Consider the following 25,141-nt stretch of genomic DNA (forward strand, 5'->3'; position numbering starts at 1 on the left):
TTTTGTATCTGTTACTAGAAAAATAATATTCCTGTTCTCTAATTTTACAGATAAAATTGACTTCTGAATGTTGTCACTCACATGCAGATATGAAGCTAAATGTTCAGAATCTTCCAAACACAGACACTTCTGATGAAAGTCACAGTGAAGTGGAAGAAATAAAAACTTATTCAGTAAAGGACTTAACTTCAAAATTTGAATTTGTTTTGAATCAGAAACCAGTGAAGGAGAAGAGTGGAAAAAATTTTGTTAACACAATAAGCAATACACCATGTTATGAGGACAACAGTTTTATTGAACAGAGTAACTTAAATTCTTCTACAATTGAATCACATCTACCAGAGAAGACAAGTGTCCAAAGGTATCTTGGTGTTGATCTACCAGAGAAGACAAGTGTCCAAAGGTATCTTGGTGTTGATGCTGTCCAAGATACAGATACATCAATTTATTCCCAAAATATGTTCCCTGATCCATTAAACAAATCTATTCTATTATCATCAGAAGTGCAGAATATCCATCTTGACATGGATGAAGATAAGAAATGGAAGGTTTCTTGTTCCACTAATATTGTTCCATTTGTGGATACTTGTAAAGACATTCAGTCTTCAGAAAATGTGTCACAGTTTTCTTCAGAATCAGAACAATCCAAGCATTTACCTGATTATGTAGAAATGCAGTTTTCTTCAAAATCTAAACAACCACAGCACCCACCTGACTATGAAACTACAATACAGAGAATTGGAAAATTGAAGCATAAAACACAGATGAAAACTGTTGGTGTGGAAAAGAACAATACAGTGTCTCTGCGTGAAAGTGTTTCAAACTATCCAAGAACTCTTATAGAAACTCAAGAGGATTTTACAACCTTGTTATTAAATGACCAAAAGTGCAATGAAATAGGGACTAAGTCTGAACAATTGAAACCAAGCTTCTTAGGTGGAGTTAGTTTTAAAGACCCAAAGTCAGCTGTGACTTTAAAGAAAAGGCCAGGTTCAAAAAAGAGTGTGACATTTTCAGAACAAGTTATCTTAGTGGCATGCGCAGATGATGAAGAGTACGAACATCTTCCAAATCCTCTTTTAGAACGTGTTTACAAACAACATTTGCAAGAAAGATCAACAACATCCTTGGTTGGTCCACTTATTGTAAATTCTGCTGAACATAGCTGTTTAAAAACTGATGATAAAACGAGCGACAACGATCTTGGACAACGTATTTCAAGTGCATTTGATTCGTACATCTGTAATCTATGTCATCAGAAGACAGTTCCGTCACCTGGTGTTTATTGCCCTGACTGTTCGTTCTATATGTCAAGGTTTAAAGCAGGCTAGTAGATGACATAACTTTGAATACTCAGTAATTCATTACGTGTGTGTAAGCTTTGTTTGGTATGATATCTCAAATATCTTATTTTTTTATGTAAATTCACAGAAACGAATGTTTGATATGCTTACATTTTAATCAGTAATTTTTCTTAGATTTTGTTTAATTATCAAGAGGAGTCACTATAGGACTCTGAGGTCCATACTTAACATTCCACTTCTGTTGAAACTTTCAATTGTGTTTTCATGTTACCAAGTTTAGTATTTTCAGTATAGTGCCAAATTTCACATTGTAAAGTACCTTTTCCATTTTTTATTGTTTTTTTCCTTTAATTTGTTCTTTGTTTAACGCAAGTGTTTTTTAAAGCGACAACAAGCCTATTTTTTATTCCATCCAAACAGTGTAATTTATACATTTGTTTCATAAAATGTAAATACTGAGGTAGAACAAGCAATCACTTTCCATCTGACTAGAATTTTTTTAACATAGCAGAACCTTGCTGCTGATTGTTTGTTTGTGGTAATAAACAATTCTAAGCTTTTAATGGTTTCAAATGTTGTTTTACGTTACAAATACGCTAATGATCGAAGGTATAGCGATAAGTCGTCAGCGTAAGTTCTGTATGAATTATTTTGTTGCCTTAAAATTCATTACTGTTGCTGAATTCATAGACGCTAATTTTTTCATGTATTACTCGGTATAACTGTTATGAAATTATTTTTATTATTTTCAAAATTCAGTATTACCTTCAGAGAGAAACGGTATTTGACAAAAGCAGTTAATTTAGTATCCAGCTGATTGTGAGTGCAATAATTGTTGGTGACAAAGTATTGCAGATATAGTGTATAAAACCTACAAGAAGCTATTAATGTCAATAAGTACAAGCACATTTTACGCATTTAAGAAATTTGTTTAACCAAAGTGCTTCGAATGAACACGAATCAATAGGTCGAGTTATGGGATTATTAAAATAAATTGAGTACCGTGATTTTAAAATAACTTCGCAAGCAAATATTTTACTCCACCAGAAAACGATTTTTTTTAAACAATTGTAGTATTAAATTGTATAAATTATTTCAAAGTAGTGACATTTTTTCTAACGTATAACAATCTTCTGAACTGAATGATGGCACTTTTTTCACAGAAATGTACTCAAAAAAATGTCCTCTCTCACATTCTAGTCGCTGTATTACTGGATTGAAGATTCCATTTTTAAAAATAATTTGTTTTGAAGTAGATGAATAAAAATATAGCTTGTACAACTTTGGTAAAATTCTTATGGACTTGTACTAAAATCAATGTTTAGTTCTACAGAAATTTCATATATTTTATGAATTACGTTTTTATCTAGGCATAGAAATCAAACAAAAAACGATATAATTTTAATTTAATGTTTAGTCAAGTGGTGAAAATGAAATTTGGTGCTGGTAAGGATAGACAAGTTAAAACAATTTTTCACTTTCTAATTTAATAGGAACTATAAATATTTGATTTGAATGTAAAAATACTTTTCCCGGCTTTTTTAAGAACCCGCAATGTTTCAGTATTGTCTGAAATATTTCAGCCCTTAGTATCATAAGGGCACGTTTTGTCGGTTTTTGAATTTCGCGCGAAGCTATACGAGAGCTATCTCCGCTAGTCTTTCCTAATTTAGCAGGGTAAGACGAGAGGGAAAGCAGCTAGTCATCACCACCCACCGCCAACTCTTGGGCTTCTCTTTTACCAACGAATAGTGGGATTGACCGTCACATTATAATGCCCCAAGGTTGAAAGGGCGAGCATGTTTGGCGCCACAACGGCCTGTCTGCGGACTTACAACGTTAGAAACTGAATTTCGGTGCCTTTGGTGAACAAAGCAAAGGTACTCCACTATGTAGCTTTGTAGTTCAATCAATCAATCAAAAATCTTGTATTTACCGTTTCTTATTAAAAAGAAGTTGTAAAAAACTTAATTTAACACAAACACATGTATATAACATTACTTGTAGCTGTTTATTTTATTTCGAAACAAACATGTCAACTATTTATTATTATACTAAAATACGCTTTCTTTAAATTTCCGCAAATAAATCGATAAACTAATTTTGTTTTATTATTTGACCACGAGTAGCACCATCCCATAATTAGAACGAGGAAATATTGAAATTCTATATAGCTGTGCATGAATGTTTTTCTTCACTCTTCGTAACAAAAAAATCATAACTCAGACTATCTTCACAATTCGTTTAGTTTTGTTTAGGCGAACCCCCAAGGCCCACGCTAATACAGCGGTAAGTCCACAGATTTACAACGCTAAAATTAGGAGTTCGATTCCCATCGGTGGGCTCCGTGGATAGCCCGATGTGGCTTTGCTATAAGAAAAAAACACGCGAACACACAAAAGTTTATATAATTGACACTTGATCTCGTCGGTAGTTAGTGAATTCCCATAACTGCAGAAATTAGGAAAATAACAATTGTATGTTTCGCAAGTATATAATTTATTTACGACCATGCTTTCACCTGATGACGTCTTTATTGTCAAAAACATGGTCGCGAATAAAAGATGTATTTTGAAACATTAATTATCTTATTTTGCTTTAACACAAAAATTAATTTCATACTTGGCCTATTGTGTGAAACATAAATTATTTTGAAAGGAAGACTGAGCTACTTGGGGCCGACTTTGAAGAACAAAGTTAAAAGTGGAAATTCGAATATTTTTAGAAAGGTTTTTTATTTGTCTTTAAATACATACAAAAAACTACATTTAATAAACGTAATTTGCACCCTTCCATTTACCGAAAAAATACCGCCCTTATCTTTAAAATTACACATTTTCCATATTACCACTAATTTCCTCTAAAATCTGACTTCCCATACACCTACAGTAATATAGAATAGTATAAATTTGAACGCTAATAAACTGAGCACACAAGTGTTTCAGTTTCTAACAATATTTACGTTTGTATAGTTATTGGAAGAAAGCTAGATTTAGTTTTGATATATTCTTGTTAAGAACTATAATTATTAAGAGAAAATTAAATTATAGAACATTGGTTAAGCTGCAGGTTAGCCGATGGTGTCTTGTGAACTTTGTTGCACGATTTGATTTATATTTGTAATAGCTTCCGCTTTGTAATCGAAATTAAGGCTTTATTTAATGTGGAGCTACTCGTCTCAACAGTTTTATAACTTGCTACAATTAATGTTAAAGCGTAATGTTGAAACGGTTTGAAGGATAATGCTAACAAAATTTGAGAACTTGTAGATATGATAGCTACAAATTAAGCTTTTACGAATTTGTATCTAAATTTACAGCTAAAAATAAAGTGGAAGAGTAAAAATTACTTAACTGTTATAAAATACTATACATTTAAAATGAAATATTGCACTAATGTTTATTTCCAACAACCACATATTTATTAAGATTTTTCATCAAAATAGTCTTTATAAACTAATAATCTTCATACAGTTCTTAGAGGAAGATGTTGTAAAAAAAAAAAAAAAGTTTGGTAACATCCATTTTATAGCACGATAATTGATTTTCTCAACAGATATTTTGTAATAGTAACAAATAAATGTTTCCAAAAGATTGTCTAAGGCTCAAACTGGGAACTAAAAATGGGACATACAATTAACTTATTTCGGAAGCAACTTAAACATCTCGACATTTAATTCAGCGAGATGCCAGCTTTTTAACAATAAATTCATAATTTTCAACAGATATGTCAGCAGTTAAGGTTTGATATTAGCAACATTTTTTCTTCTTTGCATCTTCTTGAAGTCGCAAGACTCGTTCTAACTCTTCATCTTCTCGTGCCCGTAGAAGACTAGAAAAAAACATTCAGATTCCAGTCTTTAATATCTGTATTGTATTAATGTTCTTATTTTACAGAATCGAATTTTTTTTTTGAAATTGCAACGTTAGTGAAAAATACGTGGTGTATTTAATTAACTATGATAATCGTAACTCTAATATTACCATATTTTAACTTATATCCACTTGTGCTGTCAAATCGAGGGCAGAAATTAATTAAAATATAGAACAACTCATGTCTTTGTAATGCTTTTAATTCATAATTCAGTATATTAGTATGCACAAAGCAGGATATTAAACAAATAATTTCAAGAAAGGTTGGTTTTTTAACTACATGAAACAGAAGCAATCGATTACATGGAACAAAATTTATCGATTTTGAATATATTTTAAAGAGCCAAAACGAACAATAGTTTTCAACCAATTTATCAAAATTTTGTATGAAAGAAAAAATAAATTATACCATTAGAATACGCCCCCAAGTGGCACAGCGATTTGTCTGCAGACTTGGAATACTCAAAACAGGGTTTCGATATTCGTGGTGGGCAGAGCACAAATAGTTTATTGTGTATCTATGTGCTTAATTCAAAAACAACATCGTCATTAAAATATATTTAAGGATTTTATGTCAAATACCTGCTCATTCCTCGAATTGCATTTTCTACTCCTATTCCAGATTTGGCACTTGTTTCGTAAAATAAGGCATCGAATTCCTGAAATAAATACTGATTCAGTATACGATATCTATTTACGACGTAACATAGTGATGAACAAATTATATTGTATCCAGTAAGCTGAAAGTAGGCATTGTAACAGAGCTCATTTTTGATATTAGTACTTGAGTAAAGATACTTTGTAGCTTCCTATTTGAAAGTGTCGTTCTGTTGAAAACTTTAAAACTTGAATGTTCGATTAGCGATGTTAATACCCAAATCCGTATACTGTGTCTTCTTTTTTGGTGATATAATCTTGTAATGAAGTCTGGTGTATATAGTTGTTGGGATGTGTCTTGAAATCCTTGATAATTCGATATTAGAATCTACTCTCTCTATATATAAGAGTAACTGGTGTATAATACTCTACTTTTCTCTTTCTTGGTAAAATATGCAATGTATGAAAATACTACTCCAGTTATATACAAGTCTGAAACTTGTGGTCTGGACTTACTTCCAGTTGAAATTCCCTTTATCTGTTGGAAGACATGTTAAACAAAATTCACACATATATTATCAAATAACAAGTACATGGTTCACACAAATTCATTTAATGTGTGATAGTGGTAATTGTTGAATTACACTGTCATTAAAAAGTGCTGTGTGTGTTTCCTGACACAAAGAACTAATATTCAGGAATTATTGAATGACATTAAAATTGTTGATGAGGCTTTCTAAAACCAGCTAGTCCAGCATATTCATGTGGATTAAAAAAAAGAAGAGATAGTCATTCCGGAAAGGTTCGGATCAGACAAAAAACAAAGACATTTGGCACTATTTTCGAGGTCTAGGTTGCTGGACTTGACTTGAGACCACGAGAGCCAACATGAAGAAGATAACTTGTAAATGTAAAGTAAAACAGTGTATCATTGAAATACACGTGAAATGTTCTAGGTGTGGTTGTGATAGTTTAAGTATAGCGATTAAACTAAGCACCAGATCCACATCGGATAAAAAAAAGAATCTAAGATATTCCAACCGATTTGACATAACAGCCGAATCTGAGATTTATCAATGGATTACTACACTGACAGCGAAACATAAAACAATAACACAACAGTATTATTATCTTTTAAAAGTAGTATTGGAATCATATATAAGAAATCATTAGTTTTAGTATTGTGTGACATCATCAAAACCCAAAGATGCTGGGTTAGAGTTGAAGTAGATTCACAATGCATTACAAGATGATTTACCTTGTGATTATCAAATGAAAAATATCATTTTTACAGTAAAGAGTGAATATACGAAGGGTGGTATAATGCTCAGTGTGGTATCACAATAGTATAATCCATATAGTTTTCTCCATGTTATATTTGCATTAATTTTATACATGTTTTTGTTTTAGAAGTTGTGCCTAGCTTTACGCGTCGATATTTATCGAAATAACCCTAAATCACCGGTTTCCGGAATGACTCCACCTGTTGACCACTCGTAAACTTGGATGGATCGTGTAACAGGTATTTTAGAAACAGGAAGAGTAGTGTTAACATTACCGATATAGAAAGTTTCTGTTGTTATAGCTTAAAAGCCTTTAATTTTTCATTTCATCCAATGGAATTACCAATAATAATGAATGGATTAATACCAGTTCTTTATTTAATAATATTACCGTATTTATTCAAAGGTTTGGTTTACGTTTTCAAATTTCACGCAAAGCTACACGCGGGGTATCTGCGCTAGCCGTCCATAATTTAATTGTGAAAGACTAAAGGGAAAGGGAAGGCAGATAGCTATCACCACCCATCACCAACACTTAGGCTGTTCTTTTACTAACAAATAGTGGAATAAACCGTAAGGTTATAAGGCTGAAAGAGAGAACATGTTTAGTGTGACGGGTATTCGAACATCGACCCTAAGATTCCGAGTCGAATACCCTAACCTCCTAGCAAATTTCTTTGAAGAACCCTCACGTCTGATGCCTTGCACAATATTTGTTTCTTTTGCCCTTTAGGGTTTTTGTACTAATTGTATTAAACCGCACATTTTTTAAATTAGTGTTACTTTTTTTTAACCAATTTGTTCAGATAATTTCGATAAAACAGTTCTTAAATCTCAAACTATCTGATAAATTGTTCCTACCATCTGACGAAAGCGCTTTATCTACATAGGATAGAATTAAAAATCTGTATGTATTATAAATTTCTAATTAGGTGCAAGCAAAACCACAAAACAAAAATGTTTTATAATTATTTTTCAATGATTCTTCAGGTAGGTTCATTTTCGGTTGCAATCTCACGAGGTTCAGTCAGCTTAAAAGGTTAATAATATAAAATAATCACAGTATTATACAACACATAATAAAAAAATATTAGTAACTATTAGTAAATTATATGCACCACACGTTCTAATTAATGTTGTTAATGACAGTAACATTAAAAAATAGAACTTAACTTACAAGATATAAAAACTGGCTTTTGCGTCATGTACTAAAATCATTATATCATAATACACTTAAATGTCATCTAACGAGATTTTTATTAACTTAAAACAAAGCGTAATAAAACTGAAGTTATTACGTCAGATGGACACATATCTATGAAGTATACTAGTTATTATAATACTACTATCATAGGTTTAATTAAATACATTCCTATTTCTTTTTTCTAAATCAACAAACTGTGTAAAAAGTCAGATTTGCAACGTATAGCGATATGTACTATATGTCTGTCTTAATATATATATATATATATATTGTTGGTAATTATTATTATAACCAATTAGCTTGGATTTCCAGTGTAGATTTCTAAAATTCTAGTTCATTAGACGTATCTTGTCCTAACAAGGAAATTAAAACAGATATGTTGTTAAATTTTCTGGTGTCATTAATAAGATATTAAAACTTGTCACTAATAAATTGTAAATCTGTCTGATCGTATTCCAATGCATGCAAATAACATCATAGGTTAGGATGTATTACCTCAGCTAGCCGTTTTCCATCTTTTGTTTGAATTACCCGATCATTCTCATTTTCGCATAAGTCCGATTTGTTTCCTATAAGCACTAGAACGATTTTGTCGTCAGCGTCTTCCTGAAAAATTAAAAATTATTGCTGCCCTTTATTTCCTAAGAATTATTACTTATTGTTTTCAGTAACAAGTTAATAATAAAGAAGTATATTTTTATGTTTAAAACAACTAAGTAACGAAGGATTTATCGAGATATTCTATTTAATAGTCATGTAAACTTTGAATAACGTGTCAAAACTAATTGGATATGCGTATCTTCAAAATGATTCCTTGTGCCATTTACTTGTTTAGAAATAAAAGCTACAGAATATAAAATATATAGACTGTAAGTCGATCGTTTTTCTAAACATATTCTATTAATTATTTAGACACGAAAATTGTTTGTGGTTTTATAGCTGTTGGTTTCCAGGATCTCTCTAAAGCAGGGGTGTGCAACAGGCGGCCCGCGGGCCACAACCCGGCCCGCCAAGCCATTTAGTGTGGCCCTAGTTGTTGTAATCTAACCATGTGGCCTGATCTGTAATCCAACGCAAATGGAATATTTTTAAAAGCATCGATCCTACGGGATTCCCAGGCTTCGACTCGACAAACTTCTAAAATTATCTTTGCTAGAGAGGAGCAGGCCGAATTCGATTGGTCGGCCTCCTTAGGGCATGAATAGGTGACGTGCACTAGCACTATTGTCTACGACTCAACATCATGTCCTGAACCTCGCCTTCGCCCGCTGGCGACAATTTTCCCTAACCTCTGCTGTCCGTCATTCATTATTGGTGAAAATTTTATTACCTTTTACAGTTACTACAAGAGATTGAAGGTAAATTGATTATTATTTAGCATATTGTTGTGACTTTACTGAATTTATTAAAATTTTTGCTTTCAGATGCATCTGATTCTATGTACAGTGTGACCTCGTTATTCGCGGGGTTACGTTCTTTACTCTCCGCGAATAGCGAAAACCGCGAATATTGGATGCAGTTTTAAAACGTATATGTATGCGATTATATACTATATGAAATGCTTCCCAAACACTAATGATACTTATACTCATTGATGCAGTAATAATGTAGCAATATTGCATACTGTTATGTATTTCACTAAATTGTACCGTGCGTTACCTGGCTGTGCTTTGCCGTTTGCGTTGTTGGGGAAGCTGAGGCAGTCAGCCAATAGCAGTCCAATCTTGTTTGGTGAAGACGACAATTGATAAAACGGCTTGATTGAGTAAATACAACAGAAATCTCCTCGAAAAGCCCTTTCAGTCTCTGTGACCTACAAAACGCAGTTCGCGCATAACCCGCGAATATGCGGGGCCGCGAATGGCGAACCGCGAATAGGCGAGGTCACACTGTATTTTGCTATTCTCAATTAATTTAAGTACCGGAAGGCTATGATCGGGATGCCAATTTAGAAACATGTGTTTCTGTCCATAAGAGGTTCCATGTGTAAATAAATTCTATGTTTTTTCTACTTTGCTATTTTCGTGAGAATAATTTTGTTTTGATTTCAGGGCTAGTAAAATGTCAGCAGTTAAGAAACGAAAAATTGATGATGAGGGAAGGTTACTCAACAGTGAATGGTGCACAAAATATCTTGTTGTCCCACATAATCAAGGTGTTGTCTGCCTCGTCTGTCAAACTACAATTGCAGTCATGAAAGAGTGCAATATTAAGCGACATTACGCAACTAAGCACTCCTCTCAGTTTGATGAAATTGTTGGTCAGGCACGAAAGGACAAAATTGAACATTTAAAACATCCATTGAAAAGCAACAAGGTGTTTTACCACTTTCAAGAAAAATTCAGAACTGGTGACAAAACTGAGTTTTAAGCTTTGTGAATGTATGGCAGAAAAGGGAAAGCCTTTCAGTGATGGAGAATTTATTAAAATTGTTTAACAATATTCACAGAATATGCATGTCCAGAGAAAAAATATTTGGTGGAGCAAACTAGCCTTTCCCGCTTTACTGTCTCACGCAGGACAAAAGATCTTTCAGAGGACATCAAAGAAACTTTGAAAGAGAGATTGAATTCGTGTGAAGCTTTCAGTCTGGCTTTGGATGAAAGCACTGATATCAATGACACATCCCAACTTGTCATTTTCATCAGAGCTGTTACTGCAGGCTTTGATGTTTTCGAAGAGTTTTTAGATATGGCAAGCCTTTCCTCCACAACCACAGGACAGGATATTTGTGAACAAGTGCTTAAGGTTGTAGAAAAGTTTGAACTGAATCCTTATAAATTATGTGGTGTTACAACAGATGGTGCTCCTTCCATGACAGGTAGGACAAATGGATTCACCAAGAAATTTCTAACTGCAATTGGAGCACAAGACGTAGTTGTAAGCCATTGCATTATTCACCAAGAGAGCTTGTGCACCAAAGTTCTGGATTTTGCAGAAGTCATGAAAAATGTCGTCCAATGCGTAAATTATATTCGAACACGAGGATTAAATCATCGACAATTTAAAACTTTTTAGATGAGCTGGACAGTGAGTATTCAGATGTTTTGTACTTCTCTGCTGTACGTTGGCTTAGTAGAGCTGCTACTTTGAAGAGATTCTGGAATCTGCGAGAGGAGATTAAGTTCTTCATGGAGAGCAAACGTCAGAATGTGGACTTCTTGAGCAATGAGAACTGGCTGAATGACTTAGCATTCCTCACAGACATTACACAGCATCTGTCTGATTTAAACTTAAAACTACAAGGGAAAAGTCAACTTGTGAATAAGTTGTTTGAGCATATTTGTGCTTTTGAGAAGAAATTGGAACTTTTCCAGGTTCAGTTGAGAAGAGCCATATTGACCCATTTTACATGTCTTGCAACCAGGAAACTGGAATTTCCTAATCTGGATTGCACCAAATATGGAACCAGTGTACAAAAGCTGCGTGATGAGTTTGCAAACAGATTTCCAGATTTCAGACAAACTGAAATTAAATTGAAATTGTTCGCTCAATCTTTTGATTTGGCAGTGGAAGACAGTCCTGATGATTGCCAAATGGAACTCATTGAACTGCAGGCTGACATGGACACTAAAAGGAAATTCTCTGAAAACAGTTTGCTAGACTTTTACAAACTCTGTGTACGTGAAAAGTTTCCCAATTTGTCCCGTCATGCACAAAGAATTGCCTCCCTTTTTGGTAGCACCTACTGCTGTGAGCAATTTTTCTCCAAAATGAAGCTCATCAAAACCAAATGTAGAAGTCAGCTGACTGATGAACATTTGACCAGTCAGTTAAGAGTGGCAACCACTTCTGTCAAAGCTGATATTGACAAGCTCTGCAAGGACTCTAAATTTCAAGTGTCGCACTAAAATGATCACTCATGCAAAAATATAAAATATTATTGCTTGCATTTTGAGAATTTTTTTTTAATTTATTGTGCATGTACACGAATAAGCTTGTTTTTTAAGTGGACCCGCTTGATTGATGAAGTTGGTTATATGGCCCACCGACGAAAAATGTTGCACACCTCTGCTCTAAAGTATGAATTACACAACGAATAAATGAAAATACTGTTAATGTCATATGAAATCATACTTATTACTGTTGATGTTTCCTACGTATCGTACATAGCAAAATACGTTATTTTACCCAAGTTCTTGGGTCACTTTTTCAGAATGAGTGACGTGATAGACAAAATATAAAAGGATCGACTTATTGATTAGGCACAGTGCCTAGAGTCTACGAAAACTTGAGGGCCTGCGAAAACTATATGTCCATGAAAACTGTCCTTAAAAGTTAATATTTGATAATTGATATAACTTATACGGCTGTTGAGGCCTACGAAAAGAAGGTGTCTAGGTCGTACGATCGTCTCGATCCGGCACTGGGTATGATACGATATGTGGTAATGAAGTAAAAGGTATGTAAGCAACTCGCTAATCTGAAGATTATTTTAATATCTTTTCCAGAATTAAGGAAAGCTTACTTATTAAGAAACTAAATCCTGAATTCAGTAGGTGAGCTAAAAGGTGAGGTATAAATATGAAAAAAATGGGATATTTGGTTTATTACTTACATGTAAATATTTCGAAAGCTAATACGTTTTTTTTAACTATCTGGAATATTCAGTAACAGATGGAAAGAAATATTTTCACTGAAACATTAGTATTTAAGTTGTGTATCGTTCTGAAAATACAAGGAGTTCTGGAAAAATTAAATTTCGATAAAAAATAGTTAAATCATTTAAATATCGGAACTTACTGTATTTATTGCTGAAAAGTATGTTTGATTATTCTAATTACTGTTTTGTTCCAAATAAATGTATATTGGCAAAACTTCTGATTTACCTGAACACTAGATATCCAACTTCGAACACTTTTAAAAGACATTTCTGATGTCACATCGTACATAATAATAACCCCATCTGCTTTCCTGAAATATTGCTTGGTAATACTTCGGAATCTGAAAAAAATAAATAAATAAAAGTTAGCAATATTAAGATACTTCTGATATTGTTGTTAAGTGCATATTTACATAATGTGTGTTCTGCCCACCACGGGTATCAAAACCTGAGTTGTACCCTAGTAAGCCTACTGCCTTAATGCTGAGTCAGGAAATATAAGAATTCCTTATAAACATGGCATGTCTTCGAACATTAAAACACAACATAATCTATAGTGTGACACATTGGAATTTTTAAAAAATGGCAACAAAAATCAGAGAAGTACCTAAGAATTTTAAAGTATGAAACTGTGGTAATGAAACAGAAATTTAACATATTCTATCATCAAGAAATATTTACTAGTGTTTAAGCTCTTTGAAAGATTTATCATTAGATGAGCTAAAATATTTTAAAACTTTGTAGCTCATCTACAAACCTTGTGCAAGTTGAAAAATAATAGTGTGCAATTTTTAAACTGTTTTAAAGTAACTCATAGCAAACCTATGCTCAAATTAAGAAAAATGATACGTCTTGTAATATTTATGAACATAATAACATATAACTATTAACTAATATTTCAGAAACTAAAAACATCAATCTGTCTATCATTACTTCTTGAAGTATTAGTTTTATTCAGTAAAAAAGAAATGTAAAAGTTTGGTAATACTGCGAAACCAAAACTAAAATATTCAACTTTTACTTAAAACTACTTAATCCAAGCACAGAAACTGTTCAGTAAGACTTCGTAAAACATGAGAAACACTAAAAGGTGCAACGGGTGGAAATTTTTCAAGATCAGAACTTGAATTACGCTAAATGTGTTAAATTATTTTCAATATTAGTCATAAAAAATGATTTTTAAAAGCATTCAGAAGATATGGTCCTGTGTAGTTCTATTAAAAATTTAATGCTTAGCGTCAATTCTAATTCTTGAATATATTTATAACTTTTCTGAGTCAAATCTCGTAACTTATTTAATAGAAGACAAAGACTTGTAGTGGAAAACGATACCTTTCTTGTCCAGCAGTATCCCACAGCTGAAGCGCCACCACACGGCCATCTACATTAACTGACTTCACTTGAAAATCTACCCTATGATGTATGGAATACAGAACAGATTGAATGTATTGCAATCAGGTGTCAAACGTAAAGAAAGAACAGCGAACTTTTACTGTAAGAGCAATAAGTATCTTAATGAAAGACTAAAAAAGGTTCGTACTGAATAACATAAGAAGAAACACTTCAGTTCTGATATACAATGTTAAAACACAATTCAAGCAAAAATCACATTTTTACATCATACAAATTAGGACTGTGTTACCCATCATAACAACAAACTAGTTTGAAGATGTGAAATTGGCATATCCGAGTGATGCCGTTTCGGAAGATTACTTTATCTACAAAAGTTAAATCTATATTTCTGTCAAAAATAAAATAAAAATCTCTACTACTGTACAATATTTGTATACAAACAAATCTTTATTTAGCCCTCTGTACTTCAATGAAATAAGCTTATTATAATCCATTATACACAGAGCAACATAAATCACTTACCTATGGTAGCACTGAAGGTAGCTTTGAAAGCATTGTGACAGAACCGGTGAATAAAACTGCTTTTACCTACACCTGAATCTCCGATAAAAACGATTTTAAAAATCCTTTCTGGACTGGCTTCCTCAGGAAGCTTTTAGAAACACAAGTAACTATATACAATTAAGAATGATCAAACACATCAATATAAATTAAAACCCAGTATTTTGATAAGTAATTATTAAACATCTTGAAAAAAAATACGTTAAGAAGAATTTAAGTTTTTCCAAATGTTACTCGAATTAATTTGTATAGTTAAGCTACGCAGACTTCGAAAATAATATTCATTTTTTTATATATCGTAACAATTTTTAACAAATTACAAAGAAAAATTGTTAGTTATTTTAAGTTATTATTTTGTTTACCTCAATGGACATTTTTTATTATTACGTTTGTATTCTAGAATGAATGATAAGACTCACGTCGCGATTCGTCCAGAGAAATCTATAGCCAGTGGTTGTCAACATTTTAAGCATAACAATATGTGACCAGATTTTAATGAAAATGGTTCACTTACGTAAAAGTACATATGATATTTTGTGAAAAATTTGTACGTGAAGGAGAAAAATGGATATCATTTTCGGATTCAGCATACATTTATTATTATAGAACATGTACAAATTTGAAGAAAATTAAACCATCTCAGACCTGTGTTATCTATCTCAAATATTTAAAGACAGATGAGTTATCAAAATTATGTAATCTGATCTTAACATATAATTTTTCCATACATTTTAAACGGCTAATCAGGATAACGTTTGCAACATATTAATTAATCTCTTTATATAATTGATATTGGAAATATTTTTGAAAAACTCACAAACACGAAAGAAAAGCACAGGTAATATTTTGTGAATGTGCATAAAAGCGTTTACAAGGCATGCAGGTTTAAAATTAAAAAAGATATTCAAAGCCATTAATAGTTGTAGGAACAAGCTGGCATGCAAAAACCAACACAAAATTAATTCATGAGTAATACAGTATAACTAGCAAAAAGTAAGTAAAATAATTTAATTCTAGAGTAAAGCCTCGTAGAGCTTGTGTTTTAAATTAATTTTTTATATTATATTGTTTTTATGGGCTAAGCCGATAGGCTGATGTAGTTCACATTTCTCACAAATCTCACTTTTGTCAAACACTTAACTTGATGTCGAAGGACTGATTTCCTAATTGTAGTTTAGTAATATTAACAGTTTCTCAGAATGGCTTTTGTTTTGTTTTGTTCCTGGAAAGAAAATATATTATTATTTTTAATAACATGATAATTTCTAGAAACATGAGCATCTTCTTCAAAAACAAGCTCTTATCATTGTTTACCAGGAAAGGAAAAAAAGAAAAACTCTTGAGTGCTAACATCTGTCGTATGAAGAACTAACTTGATGAACAACATCTGTCGTTTGAAGAACTAACTTGATGAACAACATCTGTCGTATAAAGAACTAACTTGATGAACAACATCTGTCGTATAAAGAACAAAGTTGAGGAACAATATCTGTCGTATAAAGAACTAACTTGATGAACAACATCTGTCGTATAAAGAACGAACTTGATGAACAACATCTGTCGTATAAAGAACTAACTTGATGAACAACATCTGTCGTATAAAGAACAAAGTTGATGAACAACATCTGTCGTATGAAGAACTAACTTGATGAACAACATCTGTCGTATAAAGAACAAAGTTGAGGAACAATATCTGTCGTATAAAGAACTAACTTGATGAACAACATCTGTCGTATAAAGAACAAACTTGATGAACAACATCTGTCGTATAAAGAACTAACTTGATGAACAACATCTGTCGTATAAAGAACAAAGTTGAGGAACAATATCTGTCGTATAAAGAACTAACTTGATGAACAACATCTGTCGTATAAAGAACAAAGTTGATGAACAACATCTGTCGTATAAAGAACTAACTTGATGAACAACATCTGTCGTATAAAGAACTAACTTGATGAACAACATCTGTCGTATAAAGAACAAAGTTGAGGAACAATATCTGTCGTATAAAGAACGAACTTGAGGAACAAAATCTGTCGTACAAAAAATTTTGAGCACAAACACCGGCTGTATAAAAAAATCACTGTGGACAGATAATAAGAATTTTCAAGTGACTTTTAGAAATTTTTTGCCCCAGAAAATTAATCCCAGAAAGGTCAAAATCTTTGAAACACACTGACAACCACAGATGATTTCATCGAAATGACAAACTCAGCTGAAGTTTATTTGTTATAAATGGCGGTTTTTTTGTGAAGTGGATTACGAACTCTTAAATGAAACAATGTTTTACTTATAACTTAAAAGACGTGTTTGGCATATGAACAGTAACAATATATTTTAAAAAGATATGTTAACCTGTAGATCCAGACTTGTACAATAAAAGGTATTATTCTAATATAATATAATCGACCCGCTTATATCATAATACGCGATAATTTACGATATAAGTTTTGAATCTTTCAGCATGAGAATTACTGATTTATTTATTTTGTTGAGGAAAAATAACAATTCCAAGATTTTCATGCGTAATACAATTTACAAAACACATACATCATAGTTCTGATCCGCTTATGAAGTTCCAGATTTTGTTATAAAAGTGAACCAACTTAGTGCTTTAATAGATAAAATGTTACACACCCACCCACACACACACGTGTACATGCTATAAAGTATAGAAAACGTATACATTTGTTTGGTTCTTTACTACAACAAATTCGTGAATATCTGGAATTATTAACACCAACTCATGCTTAAGCAGGCAAATATAGTCCATGAAAACTGAAAGAATGAAAAACAGAAACACCTCAAAATATACGAAGTTTTTAACACCAACTCATGCATAAGCAGGCAAATATAATCCATGAACACTAAAAGAATGAAAAACAGAAATACCTCCAAATATCGTCTTCTGAATGAAAATATAAATATATATATAAACTGCTATTTTTTTAACTTCACACTCGAATTACACAAGCTCTTTTACACTGTAGCAAAATAAGTGAATTACAGCGTCTTTGAGTTATGTAAACTCAATCCGAAACATGTTTTATGTAGATACACATTGAATACTAGCAACTACACGACCAAGAAAGAGTTATTTAAAACAAAGTATTCGAAACAGGTAATCCTGTTTAACACCACGAATGCAAGTTCACTACTCATATATAGCTTCTTTTATGATGCTTGGATAATATTTTTACATTAAAATCCCTTATGTTTATAGTTGATAAAACCAGCATTAGCCATCTTTCCGGAAACATTCAATACACGTAATTATACAAGAACTAATACGTCAGGCCTATGAACAGGAACTCTTAGATGAAACTGGATGAAGTTTCAACCAATGATCCTCTCATTTGGATCTCAAAATAAATAATATTTAGATATCCTTGCCATTGGAAATGAAAAATAAAGTTGAAGGAAAATATTTAGTTAAACATCTTTTTTGAAGCATCAAGCATTTATCTAGATGCACTTCTCTTTAATACTCCACACTAAATGTTTTAAGAGACTTAAAAGACAGCAAAGAAAAGTTTGATCATTTCTTTATTGAGACGATATTTGGCGAGATAATAAACAACGACACCACGTGGTGGAATGACAATAGATTAAATTTACCTCCTCGTCTTCATTTTGTTCCTCTTCGGGTAGTTTTAAAGTAACCATGGTAGCGGGAAAAAGAAAAAGCTTCACCTTCCAATAACCCTGATGATGTGTGAAACATGAAGGTAATAATAGTACTTGAACGCTTATAAGCACAACATAGCACACGTTCACACTTCTAACAATGCTATTTTTACAGATTAACCCAATGCTATGACATCATATGGCATAGTTTTATGTACAAATGTATAACATTGAATAACCATTGCAATAACAGGAAAACATTCCATTCCATTTAAATAACAATTCTTCAATAATATTGCCGTATTATACCAAAGTTTAATCTATTATAGGCCTCACTCAATTTACAGAATAGCATGGAAATTGTATCAGTCTCAGTGCAATTTTCACACTCATTTCTATTTCATTTGCTTGGAAGTATAAATTTAAAGAATGATTAGGAAATACTATTTTGCGAAGTCCTTACTTTTCCATAAAGCTTCAATTTTCTCAGATGGTGAAATTATAATTTCTCACACCTACCCTCGCAACTGAAACTAAAATCATGAAAATTCTTTGATATTACTATATTTCATAAAGTAAGACGAGCCAATCACTTCCTTAAAGCTTATTTTCAAGTAAACAAAACACATTGATTAGGCTTAGAAAATACTTTTCAAAATGAAAAAAAAGTTTCTCATTGTACTATTCCAACTTAATTCGTATAAAACTCATCTGAAGCCCAGTTTTCTGTCAGTAAACATTATTGTGAGAAACTGCCGTAATATTAAATATTTTGTTCAGAGGGTAAAAGCATCTAGCCAAGTTGTAAGTATAAATAGATTCGTTTCAAGCTATTATCTTATAAAGAAAGCTACTGCACATCTATGATTTTGTATTTGGCGGAGGAAGGAAGGTTCACAATGGAAGTGTATCGGAAGATCAAGTATTATTAAATACGAAAAAATAAGTTTATTCTTGCTTTTAAGAAATATTTATTATTCTTTTAAAATATTATAAATTATAAATTATAAATATTTGATAATTATTCTTTATAATTATCAAAAAAGCCGGAATTATCCCTGATTAATTTTGCACAGTTTCGTGGTGATTTGAATGCTGTTTCAAATTAGTGTTAATCAAACACAACCCTTAGGTCTCATACTAATGGTGGCACTTCTTAATACGACTATTCTATTTATTTAAAATAATCATGTTTATAAAAGAAACAATGTAGGGAGAATTGAAAAAGCTTAAAAGGCTTAATACTGATTTATCAGATGAGGAGTGGGGACAGAGCCTTCCAGTTATAGGCTTGCCTTCAAGCAACTCCAATAGACACTCTACTGCTTCAAAGCTTCGACTGGACTAATGGAAAACATTAAAGTAAAGGTTTAATTACGCCAGAAAGAGTGTTAAACATATAAATTTCTTATAATGTAATCTGTTGCAAGGATTCTCCCGATTAAGAATAGATAAAACAAGAACTGTCAGTGTTTTGAGAAAGATCTGGGACAAGAACTGAGCCTTCGTAAGGTACGAGTGTTAGTGATATTTACGAACCTGCGGGAAAGCTTATGATTTGATTTAGCTTGAATTTTGCGCAAAGTTATACGAGGACTAGAATTAGCCATCCCTAATTTAACAATGAAAGACAGGAGAGAAGAGAGCTAATCATCCCCCATCATAAACTCTTAGACTACTCTTTTATCAACGAATAGTGGGATTAACCATCACATTATAACACATCCAAGGTTGAAAGGCCGAGCATGTTTGACGGGACGGGGATTCAAACTTCGACCCTCAGATTACGAGTCGGGCGCCCTAGCTAGCTGCCCATAAGTCTTGCAAAAAATCACACATTGAAAAATGGCACCAGTAAAATCCTCGAATTTTCAATTTTCAATACTTAACGACAAAAATGTTCGGGAAACCGTTTCAGATTAAAACCACAAGTTTTACCTTTTCTTCTGTTTCGGGTAGATCACTGCTACTTAGAGCATGATTGAGGTTACGTTTGGTTTTCCACGTTTCCTATTAGTCGAATAATAATCGCATTAGTACAAGTTATTCTTTATTTGAATGCTATATGTTTGTTCTTGATATTTCTTTTATGAAAACAAAAATATGACGACCAGTCACATGATTTGATATGCAAGTTCTCACAACTGGAGCCCATGTCTAAAACTATTCTTTCTGTACTAATGAATTAAAAACCCAATAAATGATGCGGAAACCATTTGTTAAAAAGTCGTTTTGTACTTTGGATACTAATGTAAGTATTTCATCAGTCTGGATACTTGAAATGATTGAATGACAAAGCTGCTGATGTAATACGGCCCCAATCCCTCCATAAGAACTATTTCCAATTAATTAACATTGCTTGGAAGTTCATCACATGTGGCAAAATATACATGTTTAATAAAACTCTAATCTGGCAAGCGTACTTGTTACTCTATTCTCTCGGTACCCAATTTCTGCTAACTAACCGCACCTATGTATGACAATACTAATGGTTTCAATACTCTATACACTGGTATTTACAGAACCTTGTATGCCATGAAAGCTTGTGTGACCACTAATATTGATCCTTGTTAAGAGGAATATTGTGCAACTACAAGTGTAGCTTTCCTCTGTGGAAAGTGGGTTGGATATGGTCTTGACCACTCTCCAAAAGCGTACATATATTTAATTATAGTGTTAAAAAGGAAGTTCTTCCGTGAAGAAAAAATACAGCCATATCTCAATTGGCTAACCTACACGCTCTTGGCACCACTAAAAATGGATTGTTTTGTGGTTATAGTAATTAGGGTGAAGCAAACAATTGGATGTTTTGATATAATTGGGAAACTGAGGTCCATTGGTTGCACCGAACTCATGCTGTCAAATGGTAATTGTTTTGTGAAGTTGTTTAAAAAGGTCTAACATGTTCAGTGTTTCAGCCAACTGTGTTTCTAGACCAAAATCGAGTTTACAACCTACTAACATTTTTTGACACTTTAAACCATTCTGTAATGACTTATTGTGTCTGACTGACTTTTTAATGTTTTAATGAAATTGCCCAAATATTTTCGTCATTCTGATATAATGCATATTCTGTTGTTGTTCAAACTGCTATATATTTCTTTACTTTTACAGACTAGTTAAATATGCATGTCAAATCACCTGGCTGGTCATCTGGAATTCGTTTTGTAAAATAAATTATCATCGATATTATTTAACAACAATAATCGTGCATTCCTATACATTTTATTGAAACTTAAATAAAAACATTAATATAAAATATAATGTATAGCAAATATATCTAAAATGTTTAAGGTCAACATTTTTGTTCCATTTTGTATGTAATAAAGTGCATGATTTATTTTTTTGAGATTATACATACAGACCGTTGTTTATGAACTATGGTAATGATACAGGGATGAGTGTCTAAGCCTAACACTCCTTCTTACATCAAAGATATTGTTTCATGTGGTTATGGGCTATATATCTGCATCACTATTTTCACTGCAATAGGTTTTTGCAGAAGACATCAAGGCTAATGCTGTCCCCTTTTTCATACTTTGTGATGTCCATCCACCACGTATGGATGACAACTTTCAAAAATCCATTTGAACAATAAATAGATTGGTAGATCGTGAATTTCTCGTTGTACTTGAATCTTGTATAATAATTAACATGTTGATGTAAATGTGTGGATGGAAACATTGTGTTAAAGGCACGACACCGTATTTTATTGCAGTATTATGAAGTCAGTACGTTAGTTTGACAGTTTCCATAATTTACCTTGATATTTTTTTCGAGTCTCCGAGTGTTTAACTTATCGCTACATTATAATTTTTAACATGCCTAAACATTTGTAGACACTTAAGTAAATTTATGCTTCGTCCCATATGACAACACATTACTTCCATTTGACACATGTCAGAAACATTTGCACTGTTGGTCTTCCATTTAAGTGTGCACTTTGGGAGATGCTTGTGAATACTACCCTTGCATCACATTTGTAGAACTAAATCCTTGCGAAAGATCTCTTTTACAGTTTGGAGTGAGGTTCTTATTCTAAGTACAATGTACTTTTGCATATCTGGAATATTCATGGTGATAAGTTTTCTACTTCTTTTATGAAGTACTTATTTTTTCTTCTGTAGAGTTACACCTTTCCTTGCCTTACTTATACCATTCGACCTCTTTCTGATAAAACTAAGATTCAAAGTCGTCCATGTTTGTATAAATGCAAAATAGGAAAACTTTATGTCGGAATGTCCTCTAGTGAAGCCATCTCAGAAGAAGTCAATCTTAGGAACAACCCACATTTTCAAAAACCCACTATTCAACTGAATTGTTAAATGATGCTCTATAATGTTAACCTGCTTAGTCATAGGTTCAGTGGAATGCCCGAGGACTAACTGTATGAATGAGTAAATTGTTACTTCATAGGTCGCGAACAATCTACTGTATTGAATAGATGTTAAGGTTTACTGGGTGAGAAAAAGATTCAGTAAGAGTAGTAGTTCAGTACCTCATGTTCAGGAAAAGAATAACATATGCCTTGTCCATCCAAAACAGGACTGAAGGTCCTCTTCACTTTCCAATTGTCTCTTCCCTTGATGAAAAACGTTTACTGCTTTAAAGTACCTATGATTTATGCACTGTATTATTTATTCATACCTTTATGAAACTTATTAAAATTGGATACACTACTTTCATGACAAAAAAAAACAAAACAGACCTGAGTGAAAAAATATTATTAAAATTCCATTAACCTGCGTGCGACCACACCTGAAGAACAGAAAATAGAAAGAACTTGATAACATTTAATAAAAGATGTCACTAAAGATTTTATTTCTTTGTTGATAAGCGCAGAGCTGCACACTGGGTTATCGGTATTGTGCCCAACGCAGCAATCGAATCTCAATTTTTAGATTTATAAGCCTTTAAACTTACAACTAAACCAAATTAACTATCTTCTTTGTCCATTTCGGAGAATCAAACCTCGTATTTTAGCGTTCAAAATACGCAATCTTCCGCTGCCCCACCGGAGGATCAGGGGGTACTAAACATTATAACATAACAAATGTTCTATTATATGTTTTATTAATTTTGATAAAATATTGTAAAAGGTAAAATGTGCGGTTAAACAATTAATTACTGGGTGTTGATTCATCGAACTGAGGTTTAACAAAATGATTATTGTTGCAATTATTTTACTGAAAACAGATTAAAGATGAGTATTGTGTAACGAAATTTAATTAACGTATATAGTAAGAACGGAAATTTTGGGAATGTAGCTGTAATTTCTTTCCAGACATATTGTTCTACTGTATTAAGAGTAAAGAACACAAAAATGACTTTTTTTTGGCACAATGAAATCTGATTGGTTTCGCTAATAATAAATATTTTATCTTTCATTGTATCAAGAAACATCCGGATTTTGTTTTTTTACCCTTGGTAACGTAACTGTAGTTCGTTTAGTAAGTTGAAGATTGGATGGGTATGATAGTTAAATTGTTTGTACTGAGGGCTAAGGGTTTGCGGAACACAACTTCAACTTTGAAGCTGAGGGTACATTGTTTGTATTGAGGATTGAAGTCTATACGACTGTGAATGAAGAGGAACAATGAGCTTCATCAGTGTGCTTGTCGTAGTAGAGTCATTCTTTAAGTGAACAGGCGTAGGAAACGATTGGGGCGCTTCTATCTGGTTTTGTTTTTTTTTTAATTTCGCGCAAAGCTACACGAAAGCGAGCTTGTAAAAAAAAATTGTCATAATATAATATATCTACAAGAATGTAGTAATAACTCAGTGTAAAAACGTAGTTTTATTTACTTAATGCTTGAGAAGCTAAAGTTCTGATGTCGGTTAAAATAATAACAAAATATTTAGAAGGAATTAAGTTCATGTGTGTTTTTCTTATAGCAAAGCCACATCTGGCTATCTGCTCAGCCCACCGAGGGGAATCGAACCCCTGAGTTTAGCGTTGTAAATTCGGAGACATACCGCTGTACTAGCGGGGGACATAAAGTTCATGTAAAAAATGTAAAAGACGAACAATTACTCGTGTTTTTCGCTAACTTATAGTAAAGAGGTTTTCATGTCCACAACAAGCAGAGTACAGATAAATCACCATGTAGCTTTGCGCTTAAAAACAAACAAACAAGACAATTTATGATGAAGTACTGACGAAAACATGTAATCAGTTTATAGAGTGAACGTTCAGATGGTTCACGCTCTTGTCGAAATCCAATGAATGGAAACAATAAACGTTGCGTACACCTAAACGCAATGTAAGTTCATATAATGATTAATTTTGAAAGACGTGTTTTTAACTGTTTATAATAATTCCTTTTAATTTTTCTTGTTAATTTTTTTCTTTACAAAAACACGTGAGAACTGTAATAACTGATTACAAGAAACGTTTGCAATAAATCCGTATAGAAAACTCACATTCTACGTTTAAACATGAAACAATAGGAACCACTGTGCATTAGCGTGAATACAGAGTAAAAGACCACATGCATTAAGATGACTACCATGTGTTACCTCAGTAGCTGGAGTCTCTGATATGGCAGCGGGATAAACCACGTATTTCACCTTCCAAATTGCTTGCTAAAGTGCAAAATAGCATAAAAGATCCATTCACACGCTACTATTTTACATTTCATAACTAATAACTATCAAGTGATAACTTTTTAGAAGTTTTATTATTGCGTTTTAACAGTGAATCAGTCTTAATTGTTTGCAAAAGGTTCGAAGTTAAT

The 25,141-nt window shown here is 32.6% G+C and overlaps 2 protein-coding genes across 13 annotated transcripts in view; one reads left to right on the plus strand and one right to left on the minus strand.

Moving 5' to 3' along the window:
- The window catches only part of LOC143255937 (uncharacterized), a 46,057-nt gene extending 42,112 nt beyond the window's left edge, over window positions 1–3,945 (plus strand). For 3 of the 4 annotated variants that reach the window (XM_076512382.1, XM_076512385.1, XM_076512383.1), the window contains one exon: window positions 51–3,945. In XM_076512382.1, coding sequence (XP_076368497.1) covers window positions 51–1,331 — 1,281 coding nt within the window. In that variant the 3' untranslated portion in view covers window positions 1,332–3,945. The remainder of the gene's footprint in view (window positions 1–50) is intronic. The other variant, XM_076512384.1, reaches the window with a different exon arrangement.
- Window positions 3,946–4,022: 77 nt separating this feature from the next.
- LOC143255938 (EF-hand calcium-binding domain-containing protein 4B-like) overlaps window positions 4,023–25,141 on the minus strand; it is a 59,677-nt gene continuing 38,558 nt past the window's right edge. For 5 of the 9 annotated variants that reach the window (XM_076512389.1, XM_076512394.1, XM_076512392.1 and 2 more), the window contains 10 exons: window positions 24,924–24,989; window positions 22,903–22,986; window positions 20,343–20,414; window positions 18,396–18,482; window positions 14,738–14,868; window positions 14,196–14,276; window positions 13,090–13,204; window positions 8,756–8,866; window positions 5,759–5,835; window positions 4,023–5,135 (listed from right to left, as the gene is read on the minus strand). In XM_076512389.1, the coding sequence (XP_076368504.1) occupies window positions 5,054–5,135; window positions 5,759–5,835; window positions 8,756–8,866; window positions 13,090–13,204; window positions 14,196–14,276; window positions 14,738–14,868; window positions 18,396–18,482; window positions 20,343–20,414; window positions 22,903–22,986; window positions 24,924–24,989 (906 nt within the window). In that variant the 3' untranslated portion in view covers window positions 4,023–5,053. The remainder of the gene's footprint in view (window positions 5,136–5,758; window positions 5,836–8,755; window positions 8,867–13,089; window positions 13,205–14,195; window positions 14,277–14,737; window positions 14,869–18,395; window positions 18,483–20,342; window positions 20,415–22,902; window positions 22,987–24,923; window positions 24,990–25,141) is intronic. The other 4 variants (XM_076512390.1, XM_076512391.1, XM_076512393.1 and 1 more) reach the window with 4 other exon arrangements.

This window comes from Tachypleus tridentatus, chromosome 7 (genome assembly GCF_004210375.1).
Source record: "Tachypleus tridentatus isolate NWPU-2018 chromosome 7, ASM421037v1, whole genome shotgun sequence".
Taxonomy (NCBI): Eukaryota; Metazoa; Arthropoda; class Merostomata; order Xiphosura; family Limulidae; genus Tachypleus; species Tachypleus tridentatus.